General features: G+C 43.2%; 1 protein-coding gene, 2 long non-coding RNA genes and 1 other non-coding gene across 6 annotated transcripts in view; 2 read left to right on the top strand and 2 right to left on the bottom strand.

Moving 5' to 3' along the window:
- Positions 1-23: 23 nt before the first annotated feature.
- On the top strand, positions 24-2,223 carry LOC118557908. The gene is made up of 3 exons (XR_004928103.1): positions 24-268; positions 1,308-1,449; positions 2,149-2,223. It is a non-coding gene; the product is annotated as an uncharacterized LOC118557908 (long non-coding RNA).
- Positions 2,108-27,393, bottom strand: part of LOC105936507 (cilia- and flagella-associated protein 47) — a 56,665-nt gene continuing 31,379 nt past the window's right edge. Inside the window, exons 45-67 of one of the 3 annotated variants that reach the window (XM_036128373.1) lie at positions 27,111-27,247; positions 26,886-26,961; positions 26,555-26,778; positions 26,317-26,452; positions 25,404-25,531; positions 25,258-25,323; positions 24,268-24,411; positions 23,506-23,679; positions 23,254-23,365; positions 20,391-20,444; positions 20,165-20,262; positions 18,163-18,338; positions 17,891-17,998; positions 14,929-15,040; positions 14,541-14,645; positions 14,171-14,327; positions 13,812-13,892; positions 13,499-13,646; positions 12,393-12,565; positions 8,455-8,605; positions 5,751-5,912; positions 4,230-4,398; positions 2,108-2,320 (exon numbers count right to left, since the gene is read on the bottom strand). In XM_036128373.1, coding sequence (XP_035984266.1) covers positions 2,129-2,320; positions 4,230-4,398; positions 5,751-5,912; positions 8,455-8,605; positions 12,393-12,565; positions 13,499-13,646; positions 13,812-13,892; positions 14,171-14,327; positions 14,541-14,645; positions 14,929-15,040; positions 17,891-17,998; positions 18,163-18,338; positions 20,165-20,262; positions 20,391-20,444; positions 23,254-23,365; positions 23,506-23,679; positions 24,268-24,411; positions 25,258-25,323; positions 25,404-25,531; positions 26,317-26,452; positions 26,555-26,778; positions 26,886-26,961; positions 27,111-27,247 — 3,083 coding nt within the window. In that variant the 3' untranslated portion in view covers positions 2,108-2,128. Of the gene's footprint in view, positions 2,321-4,229; positions 4,399-5,750; positions 5,913-8,454; positions 8,609-12,392; positions 12,566-13,498; positions 13,647-13,811; positions 13,893-14,170; positions 14,328-14,540; positions 14,646-14,928; positions 15,041-17,890; positions 17,999-18,162; positions 18,339-20,164; positions 20,263-20,390; positions 20,445-23,253; positions 23,366-23,505; positions 23,680-24,267; positions 24,412-25,257; positions 25,324-25,403; positions 25,532-26,316; positions 26,453-26,554; positions 26,779-26,885; positions 26,962-27,110; positions 27,248-27,393 lie in introns of all 3 variants that reach the window. The other 2 variants (XM_036128375.1, XM_036128376.1) reach the window with 2 other exon arrangements.
- On the bottom strand, positions 10,343-12,386 carry LOC118557907. Its single transcript, XR_004928102.1, has 3 exons — positions 11,541-12,386; positions 11,347-11,460; positions 10,343-11,070 (listed from the first exon to the last, which is right to left on the bottom strand). It is a non-coding gene; the product is annotated as an uncharacterized LOC118557907 (long non-coding RNA).
- Positions 23,919-23,989, top strand: trnag-gcc. Its single transcript has one exon. It is a non-coding gene; the product is annotated as a tRNA-Gly (tRNA).

Below are 27,393 nucleotides of genomic sequence, written 5' to 3'. Positions count from 1 at the left end.
AGCAGAGAAGAGAAAGAGGTCAGTGGACCTGCTTTGTTCTGCTTAGCCTGGGGAGTCTGTGCTTGGCAGCTTGTCATCATTATGAACTGGACTTCAGCACCATCTCTGGTTGCATGACAGCAATTACCACCGCCGTGACTCGACTGCTGCTGGAGCAATGCACCCAGAGGAAGGCGAGAGGGGAAGCCGTGTCCACAGGTCATCCAGGGATGGAAACAAACACGGCTCCAAGCTGCAGAGTGACGCGCTGATGCAGGCACATGCTCAGGTTTCTCTGCTACACACTCATACATGCAACCTCTCCATCCACTGCTTTTAGTCTTCACTTCTTCTGCTGCCCTCATCTATTTTCCCCCTCCATCACCTGTTACTCTACCATATCCCCACTCTTTGCTCCCCTCCGTATCTCATTTCTCTCCCCGGTCTCCATCAGATATTCTGCTCCTCCCTCATCTCCCTCTTCATTGTGAACCCAGCAGGCTGCAGATGGTGCTTAATGGACGCATAGCTGAGCGTAACTGCCTGGTGAATAATTTCAGAGGCACAAGGTGAATCACAGGACAGCTCGGCATGTGGACACGCAGAGCTGTGGGCTCCTACACAAGCCTGTGCAGCTAACGGTGTTTTTCTAAGTCAGCTCCATTTACAGGATGGCTGAAAGCCGTCTTGTAAAAATGACACTTTCAGCATGCCAGCTGTTTCTGTACGAGCTTTACTGTGAGTAAAGTCAGCGAATGGGGCTAGTTGGTCAGCATCTCCTGTGGACCTGGCCCGTCTCACAGAGGGGACGTCTGATCTTCACAGGACGCTGGAGGAACCGATCCAGACTACTTCTGAGGCGAGCAGGATGCTTTCCCTCTGGGATTATTAATGTCTGATTCTGATGCTTTGCATGCACAGCGATGGGCTTATGAACTGACACAGGCTCCTGAGCTTTAGGGGAACAAGGCCGTCTTCTAACCAGCCTGATGGCTTCTTTTCAGCACGCCCACTGAAATCCCTGACCTGTTGGCCTCCTAGGCAGACGTCGCTAAACTTTTTATGTTTATAAGTGACTTACAAAACCATTCTCACCCCATAAACCTCTTATTCAGTCACAACCACTAACTTTTATATGATAAACCAACACAAAGTAGTGCATCATAGGAAATAATGCATGGTCTCCTAAAGGTTTACAGCCAGAGTCTGAAAAGTGCGGTGTGTGTTTGTATTCAGACCCTCTTTACTCTGATACCCACAATAAAGGCCGTTTAGCCAGCTGCGCTGTTAGTGGTTAGTAAATCTGTGTCTGTGTGCATTTGTTCCAGGATCCATGAAGCTGTTCAGTGAAGGTGACACCTGGTGGGCCAGTGGCATGCTCCGGGCATGCTCCTCATCAGAAGGGACAAGGAAGCTGATCAGGGCTGATGGGAAGATGGATGCAGCTAAATGCAGCTAAACTGGACTAAGGTAGAAAGATGAGAAATGTTTGTCACCATATCAACATTCATTCAGCAAACCTAAAACTAAACGTAGACACCGTGTAAAAAGGATTAGACTAGATTATGGCCTGACTCACTAGACTGTGAGATCAGTTTGATTCTGATGTAAACGAGGAAGCAAACCAGGCTGCCGACGCTTGATTTCAGCTGCATTGATGTGAAAACTATTTTCAGGATTGAGTAATTAGATGTGCTGAATGTGTAAAGGTTCAGTGTTGTTAGAGCAGAACATAGAAATGTCAGTGTGATCATAGGAGCCATTAGGTTTGCATGAAGAACTTCTGTAGAGCTAGCAGTAACGCCACGCCACCAGCTTCCTTTCCCAACATGTATAATGAAAACGCTCTTTTCCTCGCACTACTTGAAAACAGCACTACAACTGAAAAGATTGAGGAAACATCACTTGAGGCGCACCCAGCTTTAATTTTCTTCCCACGAGGTAGACTAAATACATTTTGGCATTAGCAGAGAAATAGCTAATTAGAGGTGCTGATGAGAAACATGGTGTAGTTAATGAGCCCGGAGATGATGAGAAACCTTTTTTCCCTCGCTGCTTTAAGAGACAATGTTACAAATGTATCTGGGTGAAAACATATACCATAATGATCAGTCAGATTCTGAAAAGATTCACATGAAATCTGCTTTTTTTATTTTTTGACTGTGACAGAGGATGAGTTAGCCAGAGAGGGAAGACGAGGGTTCTGGACCAGAAAGTGCCGCTGATGTTCTGTGGAGGCAGGCGGAGCTGGGAAGCTGTCCCTGGTGGATGATTTACGGAGGAGCGGCGAGTCCTGAGGGGTTTCCCCCCTCACATCATAAATCCACTGCATGTCTGCTGCCTGCAATTAAAGCGGTGGGATTGAACAGTTAGATCCCAGCAGCCTAGGAAGGGTGCCTGCTGGAAACTATACGTGTCACTATACGTGGTTTACTTGTGATAACAAGATGTTTGCTTGGGGACAAATGCTTCATTTCCCTGCTCAAAGATAAAAGAGCATAAGTGTTTATTTGGTATTTCATCCAGTTTGATCATTACATTACAGACAAGTCAGACTTCATGATTCAGAGGTCCAACACTTTTCATGTCAAAAACTTCATTTGTAGTTTTCTGAGTTCTTCATCTTTTTAGCCCATTTGTAAAGTATAAACAAAATATTTAACGATGGATGAATGGATGAGAAACGCACTGATTAATGCAGCTGTAGGACAACAGCATGGAAAATAAGGTTTCTGTTTTTCATACTTACCCAGACCTAAATAACTAAATAATCTAAATAATCCTGCAATAGCAGAGGCCTTCGCATCCAAGGTTCTACCTTTTGCTTTTTTAAGCCTTCCAGAGTCAACTATAGGCATATACAGGTATGAATATGTCCTTTGGTGCTCTGGAGTATTCACTCATTATGAAATATTAGTGGTTTTCTGCCGCTGTTTATCCAATCCAGAAGAAAGGCACCAGCCTTCACTGTGACGCTGCCTCTCCCCATGCGGGGTTGCCCCACAGCGGCAGCAGCAAGGTATCAAAGAGCCGTTGCTGTCTCTGTGCAGATCAGGCTCTAAAAGAGCCACTTCATCTCAACTGTGAACAGAAGTGATCGCGCTCTGCCCCACATCAGCGCTCGATGATGCTGTGTACTGGTCAGGGGCGGCGTGCTCAGGCCTGTGATGGCCACTCGTCTTCCAAGACAGGAAGGGGCAGAGTTCAAAGGGATTATTAGGAAATGCATAAATCAAGCTAAATTCCAATTTGGGCATAATTTTGATGAACAAATGTCATCCTAACATAGTTAAAAGCTCAAAAGAGTTGATTCTGCACTATATAGGCTCTTTAATAGTTGTTCTGGTATGGGTCTCATACTGATTCAGTGTTAATACCCTAAGTTCCTCATCCAGAACCAGACCACATCAAATAAATACATGCTTTCAGCAGACTTAATTAAAAACAACAAACATAAGATGAACTAACACTAAAACTAAGTGCAAATTAAGACAATGTGAAATATGATTCTTTAAATCAGTGAAAATGCTCAGACAATGTGTGAAGCGTGTTTTTAAAACAAAGTCCAAACGGTTTGAATTTAACGTTTTTAAATGAGTTCAGCATTTTATTTTAGCGATTATCATGATTAGAACAGCAGGACTAACAGTGTGTACTTTACTCAGAGATTTCTGTGAACCAGAAATAACACGGCAGCTTATGTTCAGCCTTATCTGCTCAAGGTCAATTGGCTCTTTGGCCAATTCCACCAAACAGCGACATACTAAATAGCAAACTACAGAAGTACCAAAAGGCCAAACATAGCAAACCGCTAGCTGCTGCAAGCTGAATGAAGCAGTGATGCTTCTGTAGGGAATAGCTCTTCTTTAAATAGCTTCTTACATCCCTATGGCTTAATTTTTAAAGACCTAAGTGATAATAAAAACAGCCAACTTTGATTCTTCTTCCCTCAGTAACAACATCCACACCTAAGAGTGTTGATGCTACTCCAGAGAGGAAAAATAGAAGCAGCTTCTGTTTCTGACCAGACAGTCGCTCGTCAGGGCAGATTAACCTGAAAATTCAAATACATTCAAGTTGTTTAGCTTATAAAATACGAATGATTGCAATGATGAAATGCTTTTAAGATGATTGTTTAACAGGTGGAACTGAGTGAGCTGAGCCGTGTAGACTGGAGGCTGAGGCTTGCATGGCTGAAGGTAAACTATGGTGTAAATGCTTAATCAACACTCGCAGTAGAAGTGACACACCTGGACAGCCAGTGTGGCCCGGTGCCTCTTGCAGCTGGCAGTGGGGGTGAAGGACACCGTGATGAGAGCTCCAGCTGTGCCGGCAGGAGGCAACATCCCCGAGGCTGGAGCCACAGAGAACTCAGTGCTGCTGCCTGGCAGGAACGCTGCTTTGAACGACTCCGGCCTCCTGCAACCAACACCAAATTTATTAGCTCCACAACACATAGCAGGAACGCAAGAAACGATACTAACATATGGAAATGACTTCATAGTAGAATGCTTTCCCTGCTCCTGCTGCCCTGAGTTACAGACAGCGTGCCTAAATGTACCATTGGAAGGTTTTGGAATAACAGCTTAAAAAAGTAAAAGAAATCTAAATAGAAATGAAACAAAACTTCTTATGCCTTTAAAGAATTTACTGCTGTGACACTAAGCTTTCATCATCCATATTTCAGTCTCCTAAAGCTGCAGATGAGGAGGCCTGTGCAATTCTTAGTTATACGGGTCGTACAACAGCCAACAGGTTTAAATCGTTTTCTGAAAATGTTTCCACACCTCTCCTCAGAGCAAGTAGAGCGACGACATTAATATGAGGCTCCACTCAGACAGTCTTCAATGGTTTAAACATTTTTCCTTTATGTGCAATTCCAAATGCAATAATTCAAGAAAACTAAAAAACATAACTAGAAAATACAAAATGAAATCCGAACAGATAAAAATAAGACATCTAAATACATTTTGAGAAAAAAAAAATCTCAACTCTGTTTCAACTGCAGAGTTATTTACATACAATCTTTCTTCACATACAAAATCCAATAGAAATGTTCTACATTTAGTTGTGGAATTTAAATTTGTTAGAAAAATGAGAACCGGCAAATAAACTAGAATTAAAAGACAAAGGAAGCTGAATAAGAACAAAAAAATGTAATTATATAAAATGTAAAAAACGATATGATGATATCAAATCGATTTAAATGGAAAGAAACGGGCTGTACTCGTACAGAGCCTTAGTGCTGAGGCCTTCACACGCTGACGGTGGTGAGCTACACTGCAGCCACTGCCGCCCTGACAGAAGGGAGGCTGCCAGACTACCCACGCCACTGGACCCTCTGGGGTTGAACCAGCAACCCACCAGTTACAGCAGAGACTCCAAGCTGTCGGCCCAGAGGACGACTGCTTCAGTGCTTGGTGGTTTCCTGTAATTGTTTTAGACCTTTTCTCAACACTGAATTACTCCTCGTGTCTTTATGGAGGACAGTTTGTGTCAAAAAAGAAGATAATGGGGGGGGGGGGGGTCATCTTTGACTGTTGCGCTTTAGTCACTAAACCCCTACAGGAGCATCATGCCCTTATTTCTATGTCTGTATAGCTGCAGCCATTTCCTGCCATCATAATATCATTATAAAATAATGTAAGACTAGTAGAAGTGGTTCTAGTTCTGTGAGTCTTGAATCTTTAAATCTTTTAACTAAACCATAGAGGACTGAATGACAGACTTTGCAGTGTGTGGAGACAGGTGCTGACGTCTAAAGTACACACCTGGTGGTGCTGGTGAGACGGAAGCCCACAGCTGAAGTCCTCCCTACCTCCGTTGTCTCCACATGAACAACATCATCACCCTGAGGCTTGGTAGCAGCAACAATGACGGGCAACTCCCAGATGTTGCCAGGCAGACCACGGACCACCAGGAAGCTTGAGGACCTTTAAAATGAGAAGAATAACAGGTTTGCCTCCTTTAGACGCGCGTTCACGCTAGAATCTAAACTAGTTCTGCCCGCCTTAGCGTGGGCGATGTGGGACCAGCAGACTGATGAGTGGTTGAAGCGGCGCAGCCATGATCACAGCTGGTGCACCAACAGCCAGACGAAGCTCTTTTCCAGAGTTTAAGCTTGAACCAGGCCGGGTCCTTTTGATTCTGAGCCCTGGGTTTTTTTTCATTCTCACTGTAAACGATCCCTCAGCGTCTCTATTCATCTGGGCCAACATGATTCACTAAACTGGTCGTTAACGTTCCAGCTTCCACTTTCTAATGCCACGTCTCCTCAGCTCCACTTACGGCCTGGATTTGACATGTAGATAGAAAATGGAAGAGCCTATTAGCGGCGCCACCCCCCGCCATTTCCTGATGGCGAAGTCATTAGCTCTTGGAGGTATTGATTCTACCGGTGCACGCCTCATTAATGGACTCTGCAGATCTTCTCCTAAAGACTGAAGCTGATAAATGAAACTTTTATTTACTCAGCAGGATGTCCCACGCTCTGCAAAATAAAGGCTCACACAGCGTTTCTACACTTCTACTTGGCATCGTACTCATAGTGGAGACGTTTGAAACTATTTATCACATAATCATTAGACACCAGTAACATTATGACCTCTGATAGGTGAGGTAGAAATAAAAAACACTGATAATCCTTAAAGAATCCGAAGCATAACAACTAGATTAAATTCTTGTTTCATTAATAGGGTGTCGAGTCTGTTTGGATAGTCTCACATGTCTCATAATGGCAAAAGGATGATCTTCTACACACATAATGATCAGATTTTGATGTATTGGTGTATTTTAGTCTGAAAAACAGAAATGCGTCTACGACGACATGACTGTCCACCTAAACTCAGAGGATGGGTACAGAGAAGATTAACAAGAGAAGAAGCCAAAATGTAACCCTGGAGGAGGTGCACAGATCAGCAGCTGAGGCGGGGCGTTTTATTGCCATAAGAAATCAGAAACCAGGTTTGCAGTTGTACAGGAACACATCTGAGAGAAAAGATCATAATTCTGCTCTTTGGCCAGCAAACAAACAATATGGATACAGCATTACGCGTCACCTGGACTGTAAGACAGGATGGTGGCAGAATCAAGATGTGGGGCTGCAGCCAGGAAAGAAGCTGGTCAGAGCTGAGGGGAAGATGGATGGAGGTAAACGCAGGGCAGCCGTGGAAGGAAACCTGTCAGAAGCTGGAAAAGACTTGAGACTGGAGCGCAGGTTCACCTTCCAGCAGGGCAACAACAACAAATAACGCAGCCTGAGGTTCAACGTCATGGTTTAGATGTCAGTAAATAGATCCTTACAGATGCTCCCCATCCCGTCAGACTGAGTTTAGCTATTAGCAAAGCAGGGAACTGTACCATGTTCAGACTATATAGCAACGCTGGAGCTACCGTAAGACGACAGACGGCACCGGTTTGAAGGAAGATGGCTGCCCTGTGTGAAAGTTTGGGACAGTGGTCGCTCAGACACCTCTTCTGGACACGACTTGGACAGCTTAGCCCAGCCCTTTGGATCGGTCAGCGATCTTCTGCCTGTCACTCCGTGTATGACCCAAGATGGTCTCAGGGATCAAGTCTGTGGTCTCGGTCCACTCAGCCTGTCATCTACTGCTGTGTGCAGCCTTCTGTCAGCTCCTTCCTGGACCAGCGTTGGGTTTCTGTTCCACTTATTAATAAACAGCATCGTGTCTGGCTGAATTATCTCCTTCTCCCTCTGGTGTGTTACATATCTGCTATTCAGGGTAAAGCTAGCTTTAGCCTCTGGCATTAGCTTGACCAGATGAGCTCCTGGGGTTTTCCTGGGATTTATGGATAAGTTAAGTATTATTTTATACGTTTATTAGTTTCAGGATTACATTAGGGAATAATTGGAGGGAGAGCGGAGTGCTAGGTGGAGGGACCTGGGAGGTGTGCTTCGTCCAGGGTTTTCTGTGAACTGGCTGCTGCAGCTGATTATGCAGGAAGTTGCCCCTAAATGATGCCGCTGGGATGTAACCTAAAGGGATGAGTGTTGTTAAACCACAGGCGGCCACTTTAATGAGACAGCCTTCCCATTTGGCTCAGGGTGAGCGCAGCAAAGGTTGCAGCCTCAAACATTAGGATTCAGCACATGCTGACGGTAACAAATGAACAAAGCAACCACACCTGCATGAGGAAAAGACAAGACGTGGGAATAGTCTTCTAACTACAGGGCTGTGTGGTTTTTAAGCTTTATCCTCATGCCCACGTAGCTTTTGCCTTATAACAAACGGTGGAAAACCATTCATCACTCCTGAACAGTTAGGTCCATACGTTTCAGCCGATAATTCCTCTGAATGTGGCTCCATCCACAGATTCCTGCCTTCCTTATCCATGGGGAAGAAAGCGAGCCCCACAGCATGATGCTGCCACCACCCTGTTTCACTGGAGGGTGCACAGCTCTAGCATTAACAGTGGGCCAGGTGTTTGACTCCATGTGTTTAGCAGCACAGCTACCTGCATATCCTGTGAGGGGTGAAGAGCAGATGAAGGGTGAGCCTGACGGTGCCGCTCTCAGGATCTCTCCTTACTGCCTGGATAGAAGTGGAGAGGCAGTCTGCCAGCGCTGAGGACTCATCGTCTGAACGCACCTCGCACAGAAAGTCTTCTGCCACAACCATCCAGGAGGCGAAAGCAGCAGAGAATGGCACAACATTTAATAAGCGTACGAGAGAATATCCTAAGAAATATGGAGTTCAAATAGTTTGTTAACTTAGGCTACGTTCACACTGCAGGTCTTGATGCTCAATTCTGATTTTTTTGTGAAATTGAATTTTTTTTGCATGTCCGTTCACACTTCCAAATATATGTGACTTGTATGTGATCTCCTGTGTGAACGGCATTCATACGCCTAAGTGTCCCGCATGCGCAGTAGAGGAGGCGATGACGTCACACGTAGCAAGCGTGCTCATTGCTTGCTGACGTAAACATGGATCGTAATGCCGCAGCGCATATTGCCTTCTTTAAGTTCTTCTCCAACAGGAGTAGGCACATTAATCAACGCAATCTTTTTTAGGAAGATCAAAAGAAAGAGAGCCAGATTTCTTGCAATGGCATTTTGTGGGGCAGTAATAGCAACGTCCACACAGAGAAACGTGTGGGTGCGGAGTCAAAGCCAGGAATGGTGGGATAGCGATGTGAGCGGCTTTAGTGATACGGAGTTCCTTCATAACTTTAGAATGAAAAAGGTAAGCTTCATGTGCGTCTGTGAACGGCTCTCTTTAGCGCTCTCATGCAAAGACGCACATCGTAAACGGGCCATAGCAGTGAGTAAATGCGTTGCTGTGGGGCTGTATTGGCTAGCAACAGGTGCTTGTTATCGCACAATAGCCAACCTCTTTGGCATAGCCAGGTCCATCGTCTGCTCCCTGGTCCACGACTTCTGTTAAGCTGCTCGTGATATCCTCATACCGGAGTACATAAAGCTACCCCAGGGGGAGGATCTGCAGGAGGTCATTGAAGGCTTCAAACACAGATGGGGTTTCCCGCAGTGTGGAGGAGCAATAGATGGGAGTCATATCCAATAATTGCCCCAGAGGAGAACCACACAGACTATTTCAATCACAAAGGGTGACACTGAGTTATCCTGCAGGGAGTCGTGGATCATCGATTTTGGTAAGAAATGGTCATATTTTCATATTTCAAAGTACTGTAGTGCATTAAATAAACACAGTATTCCAACAGCTTCACCAGCATTTATGCTGGATGGCCAGGAAGCGTCTTCCTGGTTCTGAGGACTTCCAATGTTTATTGCCTGGCAGAGAGGGGGGAGCTTTTTCCACCAGTAAGCGTTTAACATTCTAGTACTATTGAGTGATGGAAGACTTGGTGATAAAATGTTGTTCATGATGTATTATTTCATTTGACTAGTGTATTTTACACATTTTAAAACACTGAAGAGATAATGGGTGTTCTAGTGCCAATCATGCTGCTTGGTGACCCTGCTTACCCCCTTCAAAGCTGGCTGTTTAAAGGATATTCAGACACAGGAGCGCTGACAGCTGAGCAGCGATGCTTCAACGAACGCCACAGCAGAGCCAGGATGACAGTGGACTAGTGGAGTGCGCCTTTGGTCGGCTGAAGGGCCGGTGGAGGTTCCTTGGTAAACGCCTAGATGTGGACATCTCTGCTGTAACCAATGTCATAAGTGCATGTTGCACACTCCACAACATGTGTGAAATGCATGGTGAGGCCTACGAGGAACCTGGTGCACCTGTTCCTCCCATTGAAAGATGGGCAGAAGGAGGTGATGTAGCAGATGTGCAGCCCGAGTCAGAGAAGCACTCACTCAGTTTTTCAGTAACCAACGTTGAACTGCCAACATTTTTATTTTTGGTGGTCCACTGTTAACACACATGTTCAAACATTTTTGTTCAATACCAGAAAAAGAAAGTTTTCAACAACGTTACCTGTTTTTGCTGGTAAAATAGTATGGCTCTTGTAGTGCAATTTTTTAATCAACTTTAACAACATTTAACAATGTTTTCGAATACAAAAACAGAACAATCAATATGAAAAAATATGGCACCCTAAATTCAAGTACTAACTAATAAAGTAAACTTAACCTTTCATTGCAACTGCTGTCTTTAAATTAAAATGCAGATCAGCATCCTTCAAAACAGAAATCAGGACTTTTCAAAAGTGCTTACATTTCATCCTCATCCTGAGACTGGAAGGCAGGAGGATAATCATGGGTATGAACTGGTGTTTCACAAAAGGATTAAGTGACATGTGAATGTGGATGAGCACTGTTGAACACCAGTAGTTGATGTAAATCCTGAAGAAAAGACAGAGGTCTGATGTTGGATGGACCCGAAACCACAGGAAACAGTGAGGGATGAGTAGGAGGTTCTCCTGGGCTGTGAAGGCTGCATGGGAGTCTGGTAAAACGGTGGCTGAGGAGGGGGGCTTGATCTCTCTAAGAACTGGGACAGCATGGAGAACATTTTACGTTCATGCTCATGCTGAGCTGCTTGCATTTTTAATAAAAGATCAGTTTCTTCATTTTTTAGGGCAAGACCTCCAGTGTTGTCTCCAGCTTTGACTTTCTTTTTCTCTTATTAGCAGATCTTGCTGTTTTAATAAAAAGAATAGAACAACCATTACACATTGTTATTTTTCTGTAAGACTAAGATAATTTTAAACTGTGATAGAATTAAACTATTTTCTTTGTTTATGGTAATAGCAAGTGTAGTTTATGGACCTTTACAATAAATGAAGGATTTTCAGGAAGCAAGCAGAACATAAAAGAAAACATTTCCTCAATAAATAACGCACAAAATGACTCTTTGTTTTATACAGTAGTTAGGTATGTATGGGTAAACTGACAAAATATAGAGCATTTCTTACAGCCAGAGGATGCAGATGGTGTACTGCTGTTAAAGCTTGTCTCATCAGTTCTTGATGTAGAACTTTCCTCTGAGGTTGAGGCAGGAGTTGAAGGTGAGGCAAGCGTCCCATCACCTACGTACAAATGACAATAGGTCACACATGTCATCACGTTATGTCACAGCTGATTATTGCCATATATGTAAATAACCCACCTGTATTGCTGCTGCCTGTGTTTGCAGCAGGACCTGGGCTCCTCTCCTCGGGCTCCTCTCTGGCAAAGCAGCTATCCACCAGGTATAGTGGTTGAACCCTGGGCTTGTCTCCTAAAACACGGTCCAGCTCTTCATAAAATGGACAGGTGACACGTCCACGTCCGCTTCGTTTGTTTACATCTTTAGCCTCCTTATAATTGGCCCGGATGCTCTTGATTTTCCGTTGGCATTGGATCCAGGAGCGTTTGTCTCCCCAATCGGCCATTTCTCGGGAAATGTTTTCAAATATCCCCGGGTTCCAGTAAGACCCTTCAAGTTTGGTCTGAATCGAGCTATCTCTCCAAATATGAATTAAGTCAGCAACCTCACTTTCTCTCCATTGACTGCTCTCCGTGTTATCTTCATACGTATCAGATACGTATCGCATTCAGGACCACATATCCAAGCGGCCCGGATCGCATTTGAAAATATCCGATCTGTGTTGTTCAGACTGTCATAAAAAGATCAGATCCAGGTCGCATATGGGCAAAAAAAATCAGAATTGGGTCACTTCAGGCTGCAGTGTGAATGTAGCCTTATTGTTTTTAACAGGAGCAAATATTGGTGCATTTCCTTATGTAAGGCTCACAGTAGAAAGGCCCAGAATTAGAAAAAGAAATTCCATATTCATCCTGACATGAATATTTCAATCAAATTCCACTTAAAGTGACTTTAATCCAATAATTTACAAGTTTAGTTCAAATAGAATTTATTTGGTATGAATACAACATCCTCAGGTTTAGGAGGTTATATTATATTCCTGCTGCAAACTATGCAGACAGTGGCAATTAAAGAAGCCATCATTCATCTCACCCTTCTGCACGCTCAGCTCTTTGTTCTCTGGCACAGAGGCAGGGAGCTGGACGTCCACGCTCCTTTCCAGCTGAAACCCCACTTCACACTGGAGGACGACGAGTGGAGACTTCTCCAGTGGAAAGCCACAGAGAGGGTAAACCCAAGATATGTGGAAGGGCTCTTCTCCTGACCTGAAAGGTTTATTGACAGGTTTTAGCCTTGCTGCATGTGTCCGAAAATGTAAACTTGATCAAAATATCAATTCTCGTGTGAATATAGTGTTAATTGTGTGCAAAGCTGGGGTAAAGACAGCGTAGGGCTGTCAGAAAGATTAACTCACCAGCTACTCTAACTACAATATAATGCAACATCACAACCAAAAGGTGCACAACGCATTGTCAAAGTCTATTTTACATTTCACCAAGTTTTTCTTCTGCTCATTAATAAATGAACACTTTGTGTGAACCTTGCTAATGTATTCACACACGTGGAAGGTTTTGTATTGTTGTCAGATTTCCAAACATCACTGCATGTTAATGTGATAGACAAGCATTACGTTGTGTAGGTTATGGTGAAGTGGAGCTAAGATGGTGCAGTGTTTAAACGTGTTGAGAAAACAATTGGAGGAGCTGCAGGAGATCCACAGCTCAGGTGGACAAATCTGGTGATAGAACATCCAGTAAACTAAAATAGGATGATTGGGCTCTACAGTCTGGTCTGCAGGGTAGAGATGAACAAAGAAAGCCACTGTTGAAACAGTTGAAGCTCTTTGCAGTCTGTCACACACCCTGTCAGGGTACAGCAGCTTCAAATACAACTTGCTGGCTTCCATGTCCAGCGGAGGACAGTGAACCTTATACTTCATATTATATTACTATATTATACTATATTCATATTATATTATACTTCACCCTGAACACATCATCCCCAGACTGATCATTTTCCTTCTTGTCCCATAAAACCCATGTAAGTCTGTGGTTGTAATGGGACAAAGGGTAACAAAGTGCAACAGGTATGAATACTTTCTGAGCCGCTGTAACCACCTGTAGTTAATGTGTTTGATAAACGCCTGGAAGCTATTCTCAAACACCAGGCTCTTTAAAGTGAGCTCAGTCCAAACAAACCTGGTGGAGGCGGGGCTTAATGCACTATTGTTGTCCTGATTGCTGATGGGCTTCATGGCGATACAAAGCCAGGCTTTTTGCATCTCCAAGGATTTAGGTGTAAACACCACTGGCACGTCAACGGTTGCCCTTCCACTGATCGGCAGCGCTGCAACCAAGGAGATAAGCCTGGTATTAAAGTCGTCTAGAAACAATCAAGGCCATGACCGTAAGATCTGGTCTTCTGTTTCCAACACAGTGAGGATATGCAGTCAGAGCAGCTCCTAGACTCTGGATCCACCCGTGGTGAAGCTATCGTAGTTAGATGACAAACCTTGGGCCTGGATGAGAGGGCAGGAGAAGCTCTTCTCATCAGTGATTGCTTTGCACTTGGAGGAATCACTCGGGTCGTCCGCTGAAGCAGAAAAAATATACAGGAAGTATTGAGATGTCTTATTATTTCACACCACAGCAGCAAAAAAGCACAAAAGTGACCATTAGGGCTGGTTTTCACAATAAATCCAATTTACAATTTTAAAATCGTTTTTTTTTTGCATTGGCTAAAAAATAAATAAAAAAGCTTGATTTTCCTCAAATAAAATCCTCATAAATTGCAAGTTTGAATTAATCGTTAGAATCGATTTATGGGCCAGTCCTAGTGATGATTTTGGAAGAGCAGGAAGAAGCAGTGACCTGTAAGAGAAATGCTGAGCGTGGCTTGGTGATCAGTAGGGTTTGTGAAGGGAACAGCGATGGAGGTGCTGGAGCCAATGGGGCAGGACAGGCACAAAGGTTCCTCCGTCTCAGGCATGAGGCCACATCCACTCAACAGAACACAGCAGTCCTGCAGCTGAACAACAGCAGAAACCAAATACAATTCATACAAACATGCCAAAAGGGAGAGTACCTAGCTTATGAAGCACAACAAGTAAAAGTACATGCCTTATTACCTTATAAGATTTGTAGAAAAAGTATAAAAACTCTCCACAATTTTCTGTCCTTTCTGAAGCTGTTATTTAAGCATGCTATTTATTAATTTTTCACAAAAGAAAAAGGAGATCACCTGAGGACAAGCAAAGGAGATCTTTGCGTTGTGGTTCTCCTCTCCAACAGAAGAAGGACTGAAGCGAACACCAACATGGGTGAACGACTGAGGGGCCAACAGGAGCTGAGAAGTAGAAAACATGAAAGACGTGCAGAAGAACATTGGTATGGCCACACTGAATGAAGACTTAAAGTAGCTGGAAAACTCAGTATCTACTAGTATGTCTACTCGCTGAGAAACCCACAGAAACAACTGATCACCTGACCAGTCAGCCAAACGGACTAAACTACGCCTCAGTTTAAGATGCTGTTAAATGAGGAGGAGGAGGATAGGATGCTGAAGGATAGAAGGATGCTGGGGAGGACAGGAAGGCTACCATGAAGGAAGAAGATGCAACAGGACAAACCGTGTCTGCTGAATCCATCTCCAGGGAGAAGTTTCTGGGGTTAGTGTTGGCTACAATCAGCTTCAGAGTCTCAGTTGTTGGGTTAACCAGAGGGATATTCATTCTGGCCCATCTGAAACACATCAATGAAGCACAGTAAGGAACAGCTTCTGCTCCTAAAAAGTAGCACTAACCAAACACAAGAGGCGTTTAGGCATGGAAGCAGCATTATAATGACACTTGCGTATCCCTGAGCAGTGTCATCTCCTCTCAGCTGCTTTCTACCTGAGGAGCTTGAACTTCCTGTGTCGACTTTAAACGGTGTTCTGTTTGGGAGTGAATGGCAGGTGAAATCTAAGAGTGTTTGGATATTTCCCCTTGCAGACATGGACTGACTACCTTTCCAGATGTGTTTTGGTAGAGAGGGAGACTGAGAGAACATGACCCTAGATGCTAGCTGATGAGCTGAACTTTAACTGTACTTTGTCTCCTCAGCCCAGGTAAGACACTTTGGACGTTGTCTCTGGTTCAGGGTGGGCTGGACATTTGTAGCCCAGGCCACTGTGGGACAGTAAAGAATATTTCAGTCCTATTCTGTGTGTAGGACTCATCTGCTGATGACTGCAGCCACCTTCCACCCTCTGTGAAGCTCCCCTTAAACTCTTGAATGGATTCTGCTTAACAATTCTCTCAAGGCAGAGGCTACCGTGTTGCTAGTGCAGCTTTTCCTTCCACTCAACTTTCCACGAGTCTGCTCTATTCTAATTTTCTAACACACTGATTACATTATCTGTAGACCATAATCTTTAATACAACAAAAGGCCTGAAATATCTCCCTGTATGTGTATATAAAGTTTCACTTTCTGAAACAAGTGGCAAAAAGTATTAAGCTTCTTCAAGAAGGTTTTTTTAGCTGTACTTAAAGAATCTAGTGCATTTTGGATCAAGATTTCTTATTTGGACACAATAATCTTTTGTTGGCCCAGCTACCAACCTAATGGAAGCAGTTAAGTCTGGACCAGGATGTTTTTCAGAAACAAAAAATGGCAGAATCTCCAGCAAACATAGAACAATACAACAGGAAACAGTTTTTTTACTTTAAAGAACGGATAAAAACAAATTCCAAAATACTAATACAACATTTCACTGTCATGGTTCTTAGGCACAAAGCTGCAGGGTGGCTTCATGGATGAGCTGCCAGTGTTGCGTAATTTGGTGGTGCTTTCCAACAATATGACACCCACTCAAACACAGCACTTGTGTATTCTGATGGCTCACCGGTGAGCCATCAGAATTTAATGAGCCTAAAAGCTTGAGTGCAGGCAAAGATGCAACGCGCTCATCGGGTTTGTTTATCTACATGTAGAGCAGATAGCGCTGATCCAATCACAACGCATTAGCCAGGTTCCTCTGTGATCAGGTCACCCAGTTTGCATCATTAGACCAAGAGTGAAAAGGCCTTTACTTCTTTTAGGGTTACCTACCTTCAAGCCCTGATAAAAGTGGGTATTTGCTTAGTCCCACTAAAGAGCTCATACAACAGCAGCACTATATTTTGGGTGCATGAGTGAATGCTTAGCTAAAAATGGTAATATGTGTTGATGAGCTGGAAGCACTGGACGGTCTCTAAGATGGCAGGAGAATCGGCCTGATGCCGTATGACTGCATAACTAAAAATGTCTCTTCCATCTTAGCAAACCGTCCAGCTTGGCCATCCTGTTTGTTCCAAAAGAAAGAAAGCTCTTTAACAATGACTTTCATCTTGCCACACGTGCCAAAAACAATGGCTTGACTTGCACAGCCGCTTAGATCCCATGGAAGAAGTGGGGCTTTTAAAGAGGAAAGAAACAAATACCGTGTCTCAGCTGGTCAAATTTAAGACACTATCTCCCTTTTCAGTTAATCACTTCTTCCATACAGACCACAGGTAGATCTATGGCGAACAAGTTCAACATATTTTGCAGAAAGTGAAACTTATATAGATTCATTATCCATATCTCAATCTATCTGTTTGTTTAGTGAGTTCACAGGGTCTCTCCCAGCGTATTATAAGCCCAGCTCAGCAGCACCACACCCTCAGAACGCACACTCCCCAGAACCCCCAACGACACCCACAGCCAGGAAAAGCCCATTTTCTGAGGGAAACGCTGGTTCACATGTGTCCTCTGTACTGTAGACCAGGGGTCACCAACATGGGGCACATGAGCCCAACCCATCCATGACAAGGCATGAAAAATATGTTTATTTCACGTAAAGTTAAGGTGAACTGACTCTTTTTAGTTTAAGTCAGTGCTGGTAACCCTTCATCTGACTCTGAGTAGCTCTCAGTTTCAAAAAGGTTGGTGAGCCCCTGCTGTAGAGTGATTTTTATTACTGCATTACTGTGTTACTGAGTCAAGTTCCTGGTATGTGTGCACATACCTGGCAAATAGAGCTAATTCTGAAGTATTTAAACCTCTTTTTCTTGTAAATATGATGAATACGACTCACAGATGATGAAAATCCAAAAATCTGTCTCAGAATATGTTAATATTGCATAACGTCATTTAAAAAATTAAGTATTCTGAATGCACAGATGTTTGTAATGGTCCAGAAGCCTAGATGCATGCTCCTTATGGAGGGTAAGCCACCAAAGGGCATTGTTGTTAACAACTGTGCCTGACTGGCCTGACCTGAACCCCACACAGGACCTAGGAGTATAGTCCAGAGGAACATGATGGATGGAAGACTGAAGGAGGGTGGATCTTCCCAAGAGGGAAAAGGTGTAGATTCATTTACAAACTTTTCCACCCTAAGCCAGCTATTTTTCACTGTGTACTTGGATCCTGTAGATTCATCCTGAATAACCCTAAACAATCTTAGTTTCTGTCCAGTTGCTCTTTTCTTTAACTACACATTAGTGGTTTATGGGAAAACGGTAGGGATGGAATGATGTTGTCTCCCAGCCCGTTTATCTCAATGCCACCGTATGTGCTCTACCTACTTGCCCAGATGACAGCGAGCCTGTGGCAGCACGGCCACTGAGGGAGGGAGAGCATAGAGCTCCAGCTGGTACCAGAATTCCCCCACAAGCTCCGACTGGAACACCACACTGCAGGGAGAAATACTTCATTTTAATCTTTTACTCCTCCTGACAAGTATCTCAACACGCGTTTTATCTTTGGTGGAATAATGTTTGGCTTCATAGAAATTCTGCTAAGTTTTTACATTGTCCTTCAAACGCGGTAAGGTCAGCTTTATTGCGGCGAGCCTCACCTGCCAGTGGCCTTCTCTACTCTGACAGGGGAGTAGGTAACTTTGTAGCTGAGAGTCCCTCGGGGGGGAAGTGAAATCTGGTCGGCCCCAGTCAAACCGCATCCTTGCAGGCACACATCCAGCGTCAGCAGCTCTTCTCCTGGGTTACTGACAGGTATCTCTATGGTAACGCAGCTCTAGGAAGAAAACGTTTCAAAGAGCGCGCCTGTTCAATAGTCCTCTTGTGATGTTATAAACTTGTTTTGATCAAAGTCTAGAGGGAAGCTTACATTTTCCCATATTAGAAGTGTCAGAATCAAAAACCTGAACTACATATTACCTTTACGCTATGGTTCTGTTAGAAAAGCAACGCCATACACATACTATAGCTCTTCACCATAATGATCATTTAAAACGCTGAACACATTGTTGAACCTTTATTAGGCAAGGCAGGTTTATTTGTACAGCACATTTCAGTAACAAGACAATTCAAAGTGCTGTGCAGGAACAGATCATAAGAACGCATTCCAGAGGAAAGCACGGTGCAGTGGAACGGTAGCAGCAGGTCAACATATCAGACAAGATGGACTCAAACTTCAACATTAACATTCAAACAACTCTAAACAAAAAGGTTTTTAACCTTGGTTTAGTCTGTGATGTATTTAGGTGCTAAACCATTCAGGGATTTATAGACTAACAGAAGTATTTTAAAGTCTATTCTCTGAGAAACAGGGAGCCAGTGTAAGGACTTTAGACCTGGGGTGATGGGCTCTACTTTCTTAGTCTTAGTGAGGACGCGGGCAGCAGCGTTCTGGATCAGCTGCAGCTGTCTGATCCACTTTGCAGTAATCAATTCAACAAAAGATAAACACATGGATTAGTTTTTAGAGATCCTGCTGAGACATTTGTCCTTCATTCCTGGAAATGTTCCTCAGGTGATAGAAAGCCAACCTTGTAATTGTCTTTAAATGTTTTTGGAGGTTCAGGTCTGAGTCCATCACTACTCCCAGATTTCGGGCCTGATTGGTGGTTCCTAGCTGAAGCAGCTGAAGCTGTGAGCTAATTCTTGATAGATCTTATATTGGTCCAAAAACTATTACTTCAGTTTTGTTTTTATTCAACTATAGAAAATCTTGGCACATCTATGCCTTGACTTCTTCAATCCTGCGACTTATAGCCAGGTGCCACTTATATATCAATTTTAAATGGTAATTCGTATTGACCAACATGAACCATGAAGTAAACATTACCGTCTATAGCCACAAGGGGGCTCTCTAGGCTAGTGAAAACTAGACGCTGCTCTTGTACTAGGGATGGGTACCGGGTCTCAAAACGGCCACAGGCCGCATCGGACAAGCTTCAGCCTTATCGGTTCTCTTCACGCTATTTTTAAGGTCACACTCATTTTTAGAGTGCTTTTTTAATAATCTTCTGTCTTCTTAGTGGTGATATTCCTCTCTCCTACAACATACTTTTTATTCAACATAGTGTTTTAGCCTTTTTCAATTAGTTATGTTTTATTGCCCTTTCTATAAAAATATTTTGTATGCTTTTGTTCCAAATGTTTAAAAAATAAACCAGTCAAGGATCATTATTTGTATATTTACCCTTTTGTTTGTAAAAGAAAACTGTATGATGAAACTGAAAAGAAACTTGGAAGTTGCTTAAATAAAGCAACACAAGTACACGGAAGAAATAAATCACATTTATTTTTTTAAGTTCTTGCCTTTTTTTAAATTTATTATTATTAGGGTTGCAATACAAATACCAAAAGCAGACATTTGATTGCAAAGCTTCCCTGTGACAAAGAGGATTTTATCTGTAACATCTTGTTTGGTGTAAAAGCAAGAGATGCACCTTGAAATCATCACAAACTTGAATTCCTTTCTTTAAAAGATAGCTCCCGTCCAAGGTAATATAATGGCAACAGGCAGTAAGATAACTGCTTGTTGCCAGTATAGCCTGGTGTCTGTTACAGGCTTTCTTAGTATTACCAAAAGTGTGCAATGTTTAAAGATCTTACCTTAGCAACACACGGTACATCAATGACCTTGACTGGTGCTTCTGGCTCACAATTTACCACAACAGAGAAAATAACTGTGTAGTTTCCAGTTGGATTTCCTGAAGACAAACACATTTCATTTATGTAACATCCATTTTATCACACACAAAAAGTTTTGAACAGCTCTAAATAAGTTATTTTGAATCTCCAATAACATAAATAAGTATGAACAGTAGAAAGACATTACCTTTGTTGTTATCGCTCTTTCCCATGTCACCTTTTTCTATAAACCATACTGAGCCTATAAGAGACATTAAGAATGACATGCTCAGATTTATTATTTTTAGTTGAAGCTATGCTAAAATCCATTTGTTTTCTAATACACATGTTGAACCAGAAGCAGGAAAAACAGACAACAAAATCTTTCAACAGGACCAAAATCACAGAAATGTCATGGTTTGGTTGAAAGCCGATTATGATACATAATGACAGAAAACACCTAGTGTGATATATGTACTGCACAATCAAAAACAGACAAACAAGGACATACAGAAATACAGACAAATCTAAAAATAGAAAGGCTTTAATAGCCTATTTTAAGTCTGCACACCTTTTTAATAATTTGTCTAAATTCAGTTTCAGTCCTCTTTGGTAGTTTAATTTTTTTGTAATATGTTTCTGTTTTCCTGCTGCTGTGTGCATACGTCACTCCCTGCTCTACACATTTTCCCTGCGCGTTTACTCCTGCAGCGGCTCTAATTACTGGGAGCTGCTGCACCTGGGAGGCGCCCAATAGATACCTGTCTCTCCCAGTGTGTCGGTGCCAGATTCTCAAAAACCACTGCATGGACCTTTCAGCGTTCCTAGACTGCCTTCCTGTGTGTGACTCAGGTCGTTCTGAGGATTCCTTGCCCCTGTCAGACTCTCTCGTTTGGTCTTCAGATTCTGGTCATCGACCCCTACAAGCATCCTGACTTAGTCTCTCTGCCTCACCCTCCTGTTACCTCTGCTTCTCTGTGGATAAAGACCCCAGACCGATTCTGGATAAGGATTCTTGGACTCCCCCTCTATTGCCTTTGCCTGCCTCTGATCACCCGTGCATGACCCTGGACCGTCCAATGGTTCTTCCATCAGCTCCTAGCTGTGCCTGGAACTCCGTATTGGCTACCAAACTACCACCCACTAACCACTTGGACCCACTGCTTGGATTCTGTGCTACTTCCTGGATTCAAGAACGGTCAGTGGGTTACATCCAGTGCACACAACTCCTCACTGTTTGTCCTGTAGCCACTAATCTATCCTCTTCCATTTCAGTGGTTCCTGTGTTTGTGCCAACCTATCGCCAGTCCAGCTACACCTGTTTCTTTGATAAATCTTTTAAACCGCTGCGTGTGTCTCGGCTGAATTATCGGGTCCAAAACTTGATTCTTTACTATTTTTAGCTAAAGCCGTCATGGTCTGGTCTAGCTCAATAATCAGGATCATTAGCCCCACCTGAACTCCTCTGCCCCAGCGCAATCATGTAAGTCCACAGCACATGTGCTCCCCTGCTAGAGAGTAATCAGTCTCACTCAGTTCACCTGTTCCTGGGGATGGGTACCTTTACATTTGAACCGATTTGGTACTTAGCAGTACCTATTGTTGGTACTTTTGTGTGTTTATATCTTATTGTGCTTTGTAATCAAGGCTAAGATACATTTGCAATGTGGGAACTCAGAGGCTTTTCTCTGACTGCAGGCTGGTTTCAGGCCGAGGCAGCAGCTGACTGTGACAGCGCTGGGAGAAGTGTGTAGGGGCTCACAGCAGGACTCACTGCAGCCTTGGCGTTGGTGTTTTGACGGGAAGTCACCAATAACACAGAAGAAAGTCGCTAGATTTTATGCTAGTCGCTTTTTTAAAAAAGGTCGCCAGATGGGTCTGAAAAGTGGCTAAATATCGTGAGAAATTTGCTAAATAGGTAGCAGCGACGGCCTTGCACTTCTCCTCATAAATATTGCGGCAATGTAGAGAGGAGCTATGCCTTGTTTTATTATTAGTTTAAGCTGATGCGTGATCCAGATATATATCCAGGATTATTTTATCCCTAAAAAATATCCCAAGACAATCTCACATATACAATTCTATAAGTATTATTATTATTTTTTACTCATGTTTTTATTTATAATTGTTTTTATCATTTACCATTTGTAGCAGATTTATGATGTCAACATCAGGTCGGTGGAACTGCAGCTACACAAATACACTAGCGTTTAATGTTTAGCCTCTGTGTTAAGGTTGTCCTCCTGCTCACTCCTCTATATATTCTGGTTCTGACACATCCATGCTGAACTGCTGCCTTGTTATTCATTTCTATTACTCTCCTATTATTGTCCCTTTGTTTTTGTGATAATCATTCATTAATTGTTTGGTTTGTCAGTTTGTTTATTACCCTTTTGTTTTGATTTGTAGTTTAGTTGAATGTCGCTAGCTTGGTCATAGAGTTTATAGACTCATACTTTAATTGTAAAAAACAAAATTTCGTTCTGTATGCACTCTGTGCATACAAAATGACAATAAAGAAAGTCTAAGTCTCTAAGTCTAAGTCTAAGGAACTATTGTGCTATTAAATGTGTGTGATTTGAGAGAAGGTGTGTATTCTATGTGCCTGTGCAGTGCTAGCTGTATTCTTCTACAACACCACCACATTAAGCTATTATTCATAGAACAATACCTGTCAGACACCGAAAGTTGCTTGGCTATTTTTTTCCTGATAAATCAGGTGGTGCCCAGACTCCTTTAAAAAAATTCTAACTGTATTAATAATTTTTAAATAATTATTTTCAATGAACAGTTGCTGAAAATGATACATTATTGCCAAAGATTGTTGTTCTACACTAGTGACATTATATAATCATTGGACAAATAGGTCAGTTTTTCAGGAATCTAAGTTATAAACTATATTTTTACTCTTCTTATCACAGTTATCCTAACAAACATGTAAAAATCAATATTTTTTTTACAGCCTAGTTAAGAAGCCTGCTTTCAGCTGGTATAGGGAAAAGATCTGGACAAAGGATGAACACCAACATGTTTTACTGTAATATATAATATATATAATAATATATAATAACCTGTTTGTTTTCCTCGTTTCCAAGGAGACACAGCCAGAGTGTATTGAGAGTTTTGTCCAGAATGAATCTCCAGTGAAGGGTTGCCACTGAGAATGGGCAGATCTGTCACTGCCTAAACAAAGGGGAGAGTATTAAATGATAAAGTCAGAGAACTTTATATGATCACATTGAAATACACTGCAGTCTGTGGTTGTAATAGGACAAAATGGCCAGAGGTTGCAACAGCTGCATGTGTGGCGGTAATGTCAGCACCCTGAGAGTGAGATGTGCCTGGCTGTGGTTGGGGACGTTCAGCTGAGTGTATGTGGTCCTCCCCACTGGGCAGGAGATTACGACACCATCCGCCGGCAGAGGGGGCTCTCCGACCCCTCTGAGGAGAAACACGTGCTCTGTGCCGTCACAGTCATTGTGTAAGCACAGTCTGCCCTGTGGGGGAAGGGGGAAAGGCGTGAGCGGCAGGAAGTCTCAACCACAATCACACGAGGAGAATACACAGAACATGACTTATTTTAGAAACACTGTAAAGAATCTAAAGTGATCGTGGCCAGCTTCATGCAGAGGGAACACAGAGACTGTAGCGGGCACCAGGCTGTAGAGCAGGAGCTGTGGGCGTGACTCCACAGTCCGCCTGCTTTTCAGACTCCCCCAGTCAGCTGCACATGTAAGCATTGGTGGTTCAGTGGTAGAATTCTCGCCTGCCACGCGGGAGGCCCGGGTTCGATTCCCGGCCAATGCAACTTTTCTGTTTTTGTCACCCCCCCAACCCCCCTCGGGGGCCCAATAATGTTTCTAGACAGGCTTCTAAGGGAGGAAATTATTTTTAGAAAGCCACACATAAAGGTTTGGTGTGTAATTAGCAGAGGAAAGGGAGTGTCAGGTCCTTAAAGGAGTTTCTAATGTGTAGAATGATGTTAAATACTTTCTGTTAGGTAGTGCACTACTTCCTGTTGTTACGGTGACAAAGTAAGGCAGGAATTAAACATTAAGAAACACTAGAAGCATTAAAGGGATTACCGTGACAATGCACTGTGAGGTGGGCTGAAAAGTGAGCGGGTACGACTCTTTTGTTCCTGCAGCCACATTTACGACATGTGGGCCGGAGAATCCTTCCCCACACACTAAAGCGCGCACGTCCCAGCTCTGATGAGTCTCGTTGACCTGCACAGAACCCATGAGCGTGGTTAGTCAGCTGCATCCAGGGGACCTGTACTTTTACTCTGTCTATTTCTTTAAATGCAGGGTTTTTGTTAGCAATGTAGTTTAAACATAGTTTTCTATACAGTTAAAACATTATAAGTGGTACAATGTTAAAATTGACCCTTGAAAAAAATCCCTAAAACAAACATTCTGTACCTTGAATAAAATCAAGGTACAGAATGTACCAGAACTCCTTGAACTTCCCAACGTTTTGTAACATTACAACCACATAAATTTGGATTTATGTGATAGACAACACAAAGAAGACCCTAAGCCATAATTATGAGGTGTAAAGAAATGCATACGCTTCTTAAAGGTTTCTACAAGTCAAACCCTGATGTGTTGTGACCAGAGGTCAGTGGGATAGAGGCTGGGAGCACTGAGGGCAGACCGCCAGTCCATCACTGGTACGGCCGATTTCAGTCTGACCAATTCATCTGACAGTTATGGTTTTGGACCGTGGGAGCACCCAGAGAAAACCCACACATGCACAGGGAGAAGGTGACAACTCCATGTAGGAAGAACCCAGGCTGGGATTTAAACCCAGGACCTTCTAGCAGCTAGGAAATGTACTGGGAATAAATCAGACACTGGTCAACTGGTTTAGTTTAGGCGTCTCAGAGTAAAGGGGAGCTGAATACAAACAAAAATACACAGACCTTTATGAATGTATCATGAAAAATGGGGACGTGAATACATTTGTTTATGAATAAATATATGGGCATAAATGTGAGGTAATTATTGAATACAGCAAAATGTAAATGAAACTAAGTTAACATTCTAAGTTAATGTCCTCCTGCTTCTCACCAAAGGGATGTGTTGTGTGACTGACTGGAGAACTGGTGAAGTGAAGTCCAAGTGAGTGGGTTCTCCCTGTGAGATCAGCAATCAGAAATCAGACTTGGAGTCATATGAAATGAGTAAATTTACAGTTTTACTGACTTCAGAAATACCTGCTGGGTGACAAACGCCTCAAGCTGGTACACTCGGATGTCGAAACAGGATGTTAGCACCACTTTGCAGGTAAACCGTCCTACTGAGTGGGCCTGGAAGCGCAGTGGCATGTCCACACAGCCACACTCTATGGACATTTCAGAGGGGAAAGAATTATTAACCATATAATCTGTAAAAAGTCTTATCAATCTCACCGCTTCATAGAAAACTAGAAAGCAAAAAAAAGGTTAAATCACTCTTCTGAGGGGTGTAATCGACTACATGTCGCAAATATTGGAATATTCTCTCCAGCAAAATGACTCCAGATACAGGAAAGCTGAAGCTAATGTGAAGAAGACTCAGGAAGACGTCTGAGCTGGAGGAGGTTCCCAGTTGTTTTTAGTTTATATGTAGCCGCATACAGTTTAAAGGTTCAATCTGAATTTATGTCAGATATTACTTTTTGTCATTTTTTAAATTTCTTTTTGCAGTTAATAAACGTCTCAAGAACATGTGCACAACAGAGGCAAATAAAGAGGCACTAGACATAAAATAGAAAACTAGAAGGCTTGTTTTGGGTCGACAGACAGTGCTCCGGCTCCACCTAGTGGTCAAACATCACTTATTGCTTCTTTAAGTGAGGAGAGAAAAACTGAGGCTGAGATTTTCTTCAGACCTCCCACCACCAGGGGGCCACATGGTGAATGCAGCACACAGAGGTCTTGCTAGAAATAGGTGCAAACTTGCGCTTTGCTGCGCGGCATTTCAGGCTCCGTCGACATTATTTCATTTCTATTTAGTTATCAAGCAAACCGGCACTATGATAGTTCTCTGATCCTGTCGCTAGATGGCGCCACGTCTGTCTATATTTGCTAATCGCACCCCAAAAGGACGGAGGCTTGCTGTATGTAACCTTATTTTATGTGTGTGTACCTGCTGAAGTCTCCCATGGTACACTGGTGTCTTCTCTGACTGGGAGGCTAACAGTGCTGGGTAGACTGAAGTACTGCGGCAGGGAGGCTTCCACTCTGTATTCTATCTCTTCACTGTGGGAAATGCTTCTCAGGAGCTGACCCAAGGAGGAGGGAAGGGAATAGTAGCAAAGGTAAAATATGCGTAACGATACCCCAGAGCAGTGTGTGTGTGTGTGTGTGTGTGTGTGTGTGTGTACCGGGGGTTTGAGGAGCTTCTTGTGTGTGGCTGTGGCTGCCCTCACTGTGCTGCTGTGCAAAGCGCGGGTCAGAATGCGCCTCCTGCGCTCTCTTGCACTCATGCAGTGCTGAGCCCAGACGGCTAGAGCGTCCTCCAAAGGCACGTTAACCAGGGGCACCTGAAGCACCTCCTCACACACTTCCCCGACCTTACAGCGAAGGCTTAGGACACGCCCACCTGTGTCTGTTACAGGAGCAACAAAAAACAAAACAGGAAGAATTAACGGCACAATGCTCTACAAGAACAGGGCCCAGTTTTACCAGAATCCTCAGCAATTAGACTCAACTTACAACCTGGCCTTGCAGGAAGAGGGGAAGGAAGCGGCATTTCTGATGTAGCCTTCGCCACATACACCATATCCCCCACCTGAGCAGGACATCATGGTGTTTCACAAAAATGCCTATATCCAAGCTGATGTCCAAAATGGCAAACATTTCTGCAGCTTTCTCTGTGACTGATTCATTGTCAAACTCCAAACAGATTTGTAGTAAAGAAGTGTTTTAAACAGGCCGTACCTGAGGGCAAAGCAGCAGCACAGAGCAGTATTTGGTTCCTGTGAAGAAGGGCAGGTAGAGGATGCTCAGAGCGTGCGTCTGGCCCGGCTTCAGATAAACACTCCTCTCTGTGCTCAGGAACTCGCTGGCTTCTGCTTCTGAGCAGCACAGCAGAAGTAAGAACACAAAGACACTGTGATTAGAAGGAGCTCATCTTTAAAAGGTCTCACTATTATTTTAAATATTATTAATGCTGCGGTAATCAGGAAACTGTTAAGTAAACTAGGCCTGGACCAAATAGAAC

This window comes from Fundulus heteroclitus, chromosome 24 (genome assembly GCF_011125445.2).
Source record: "Fundulus heteroclitus isolate FHET01 chromosome 24, MU-UCD_Fhet_4.1, whole genome shotgun sequence".
Taxonomy (NCBI): domain Eukaryota; kingdom Metazoa; phylum Chordata; class Actinopteri; order Cyprinodontiformes; family Fundulidae; genus Fundulus; species Fundulus heteroclitus.
The sequence above is the reverse complement of the archived record's forward strand: the minus strand, read 5'-3'. Positions and strand labels throughout refer to the sequence as shown.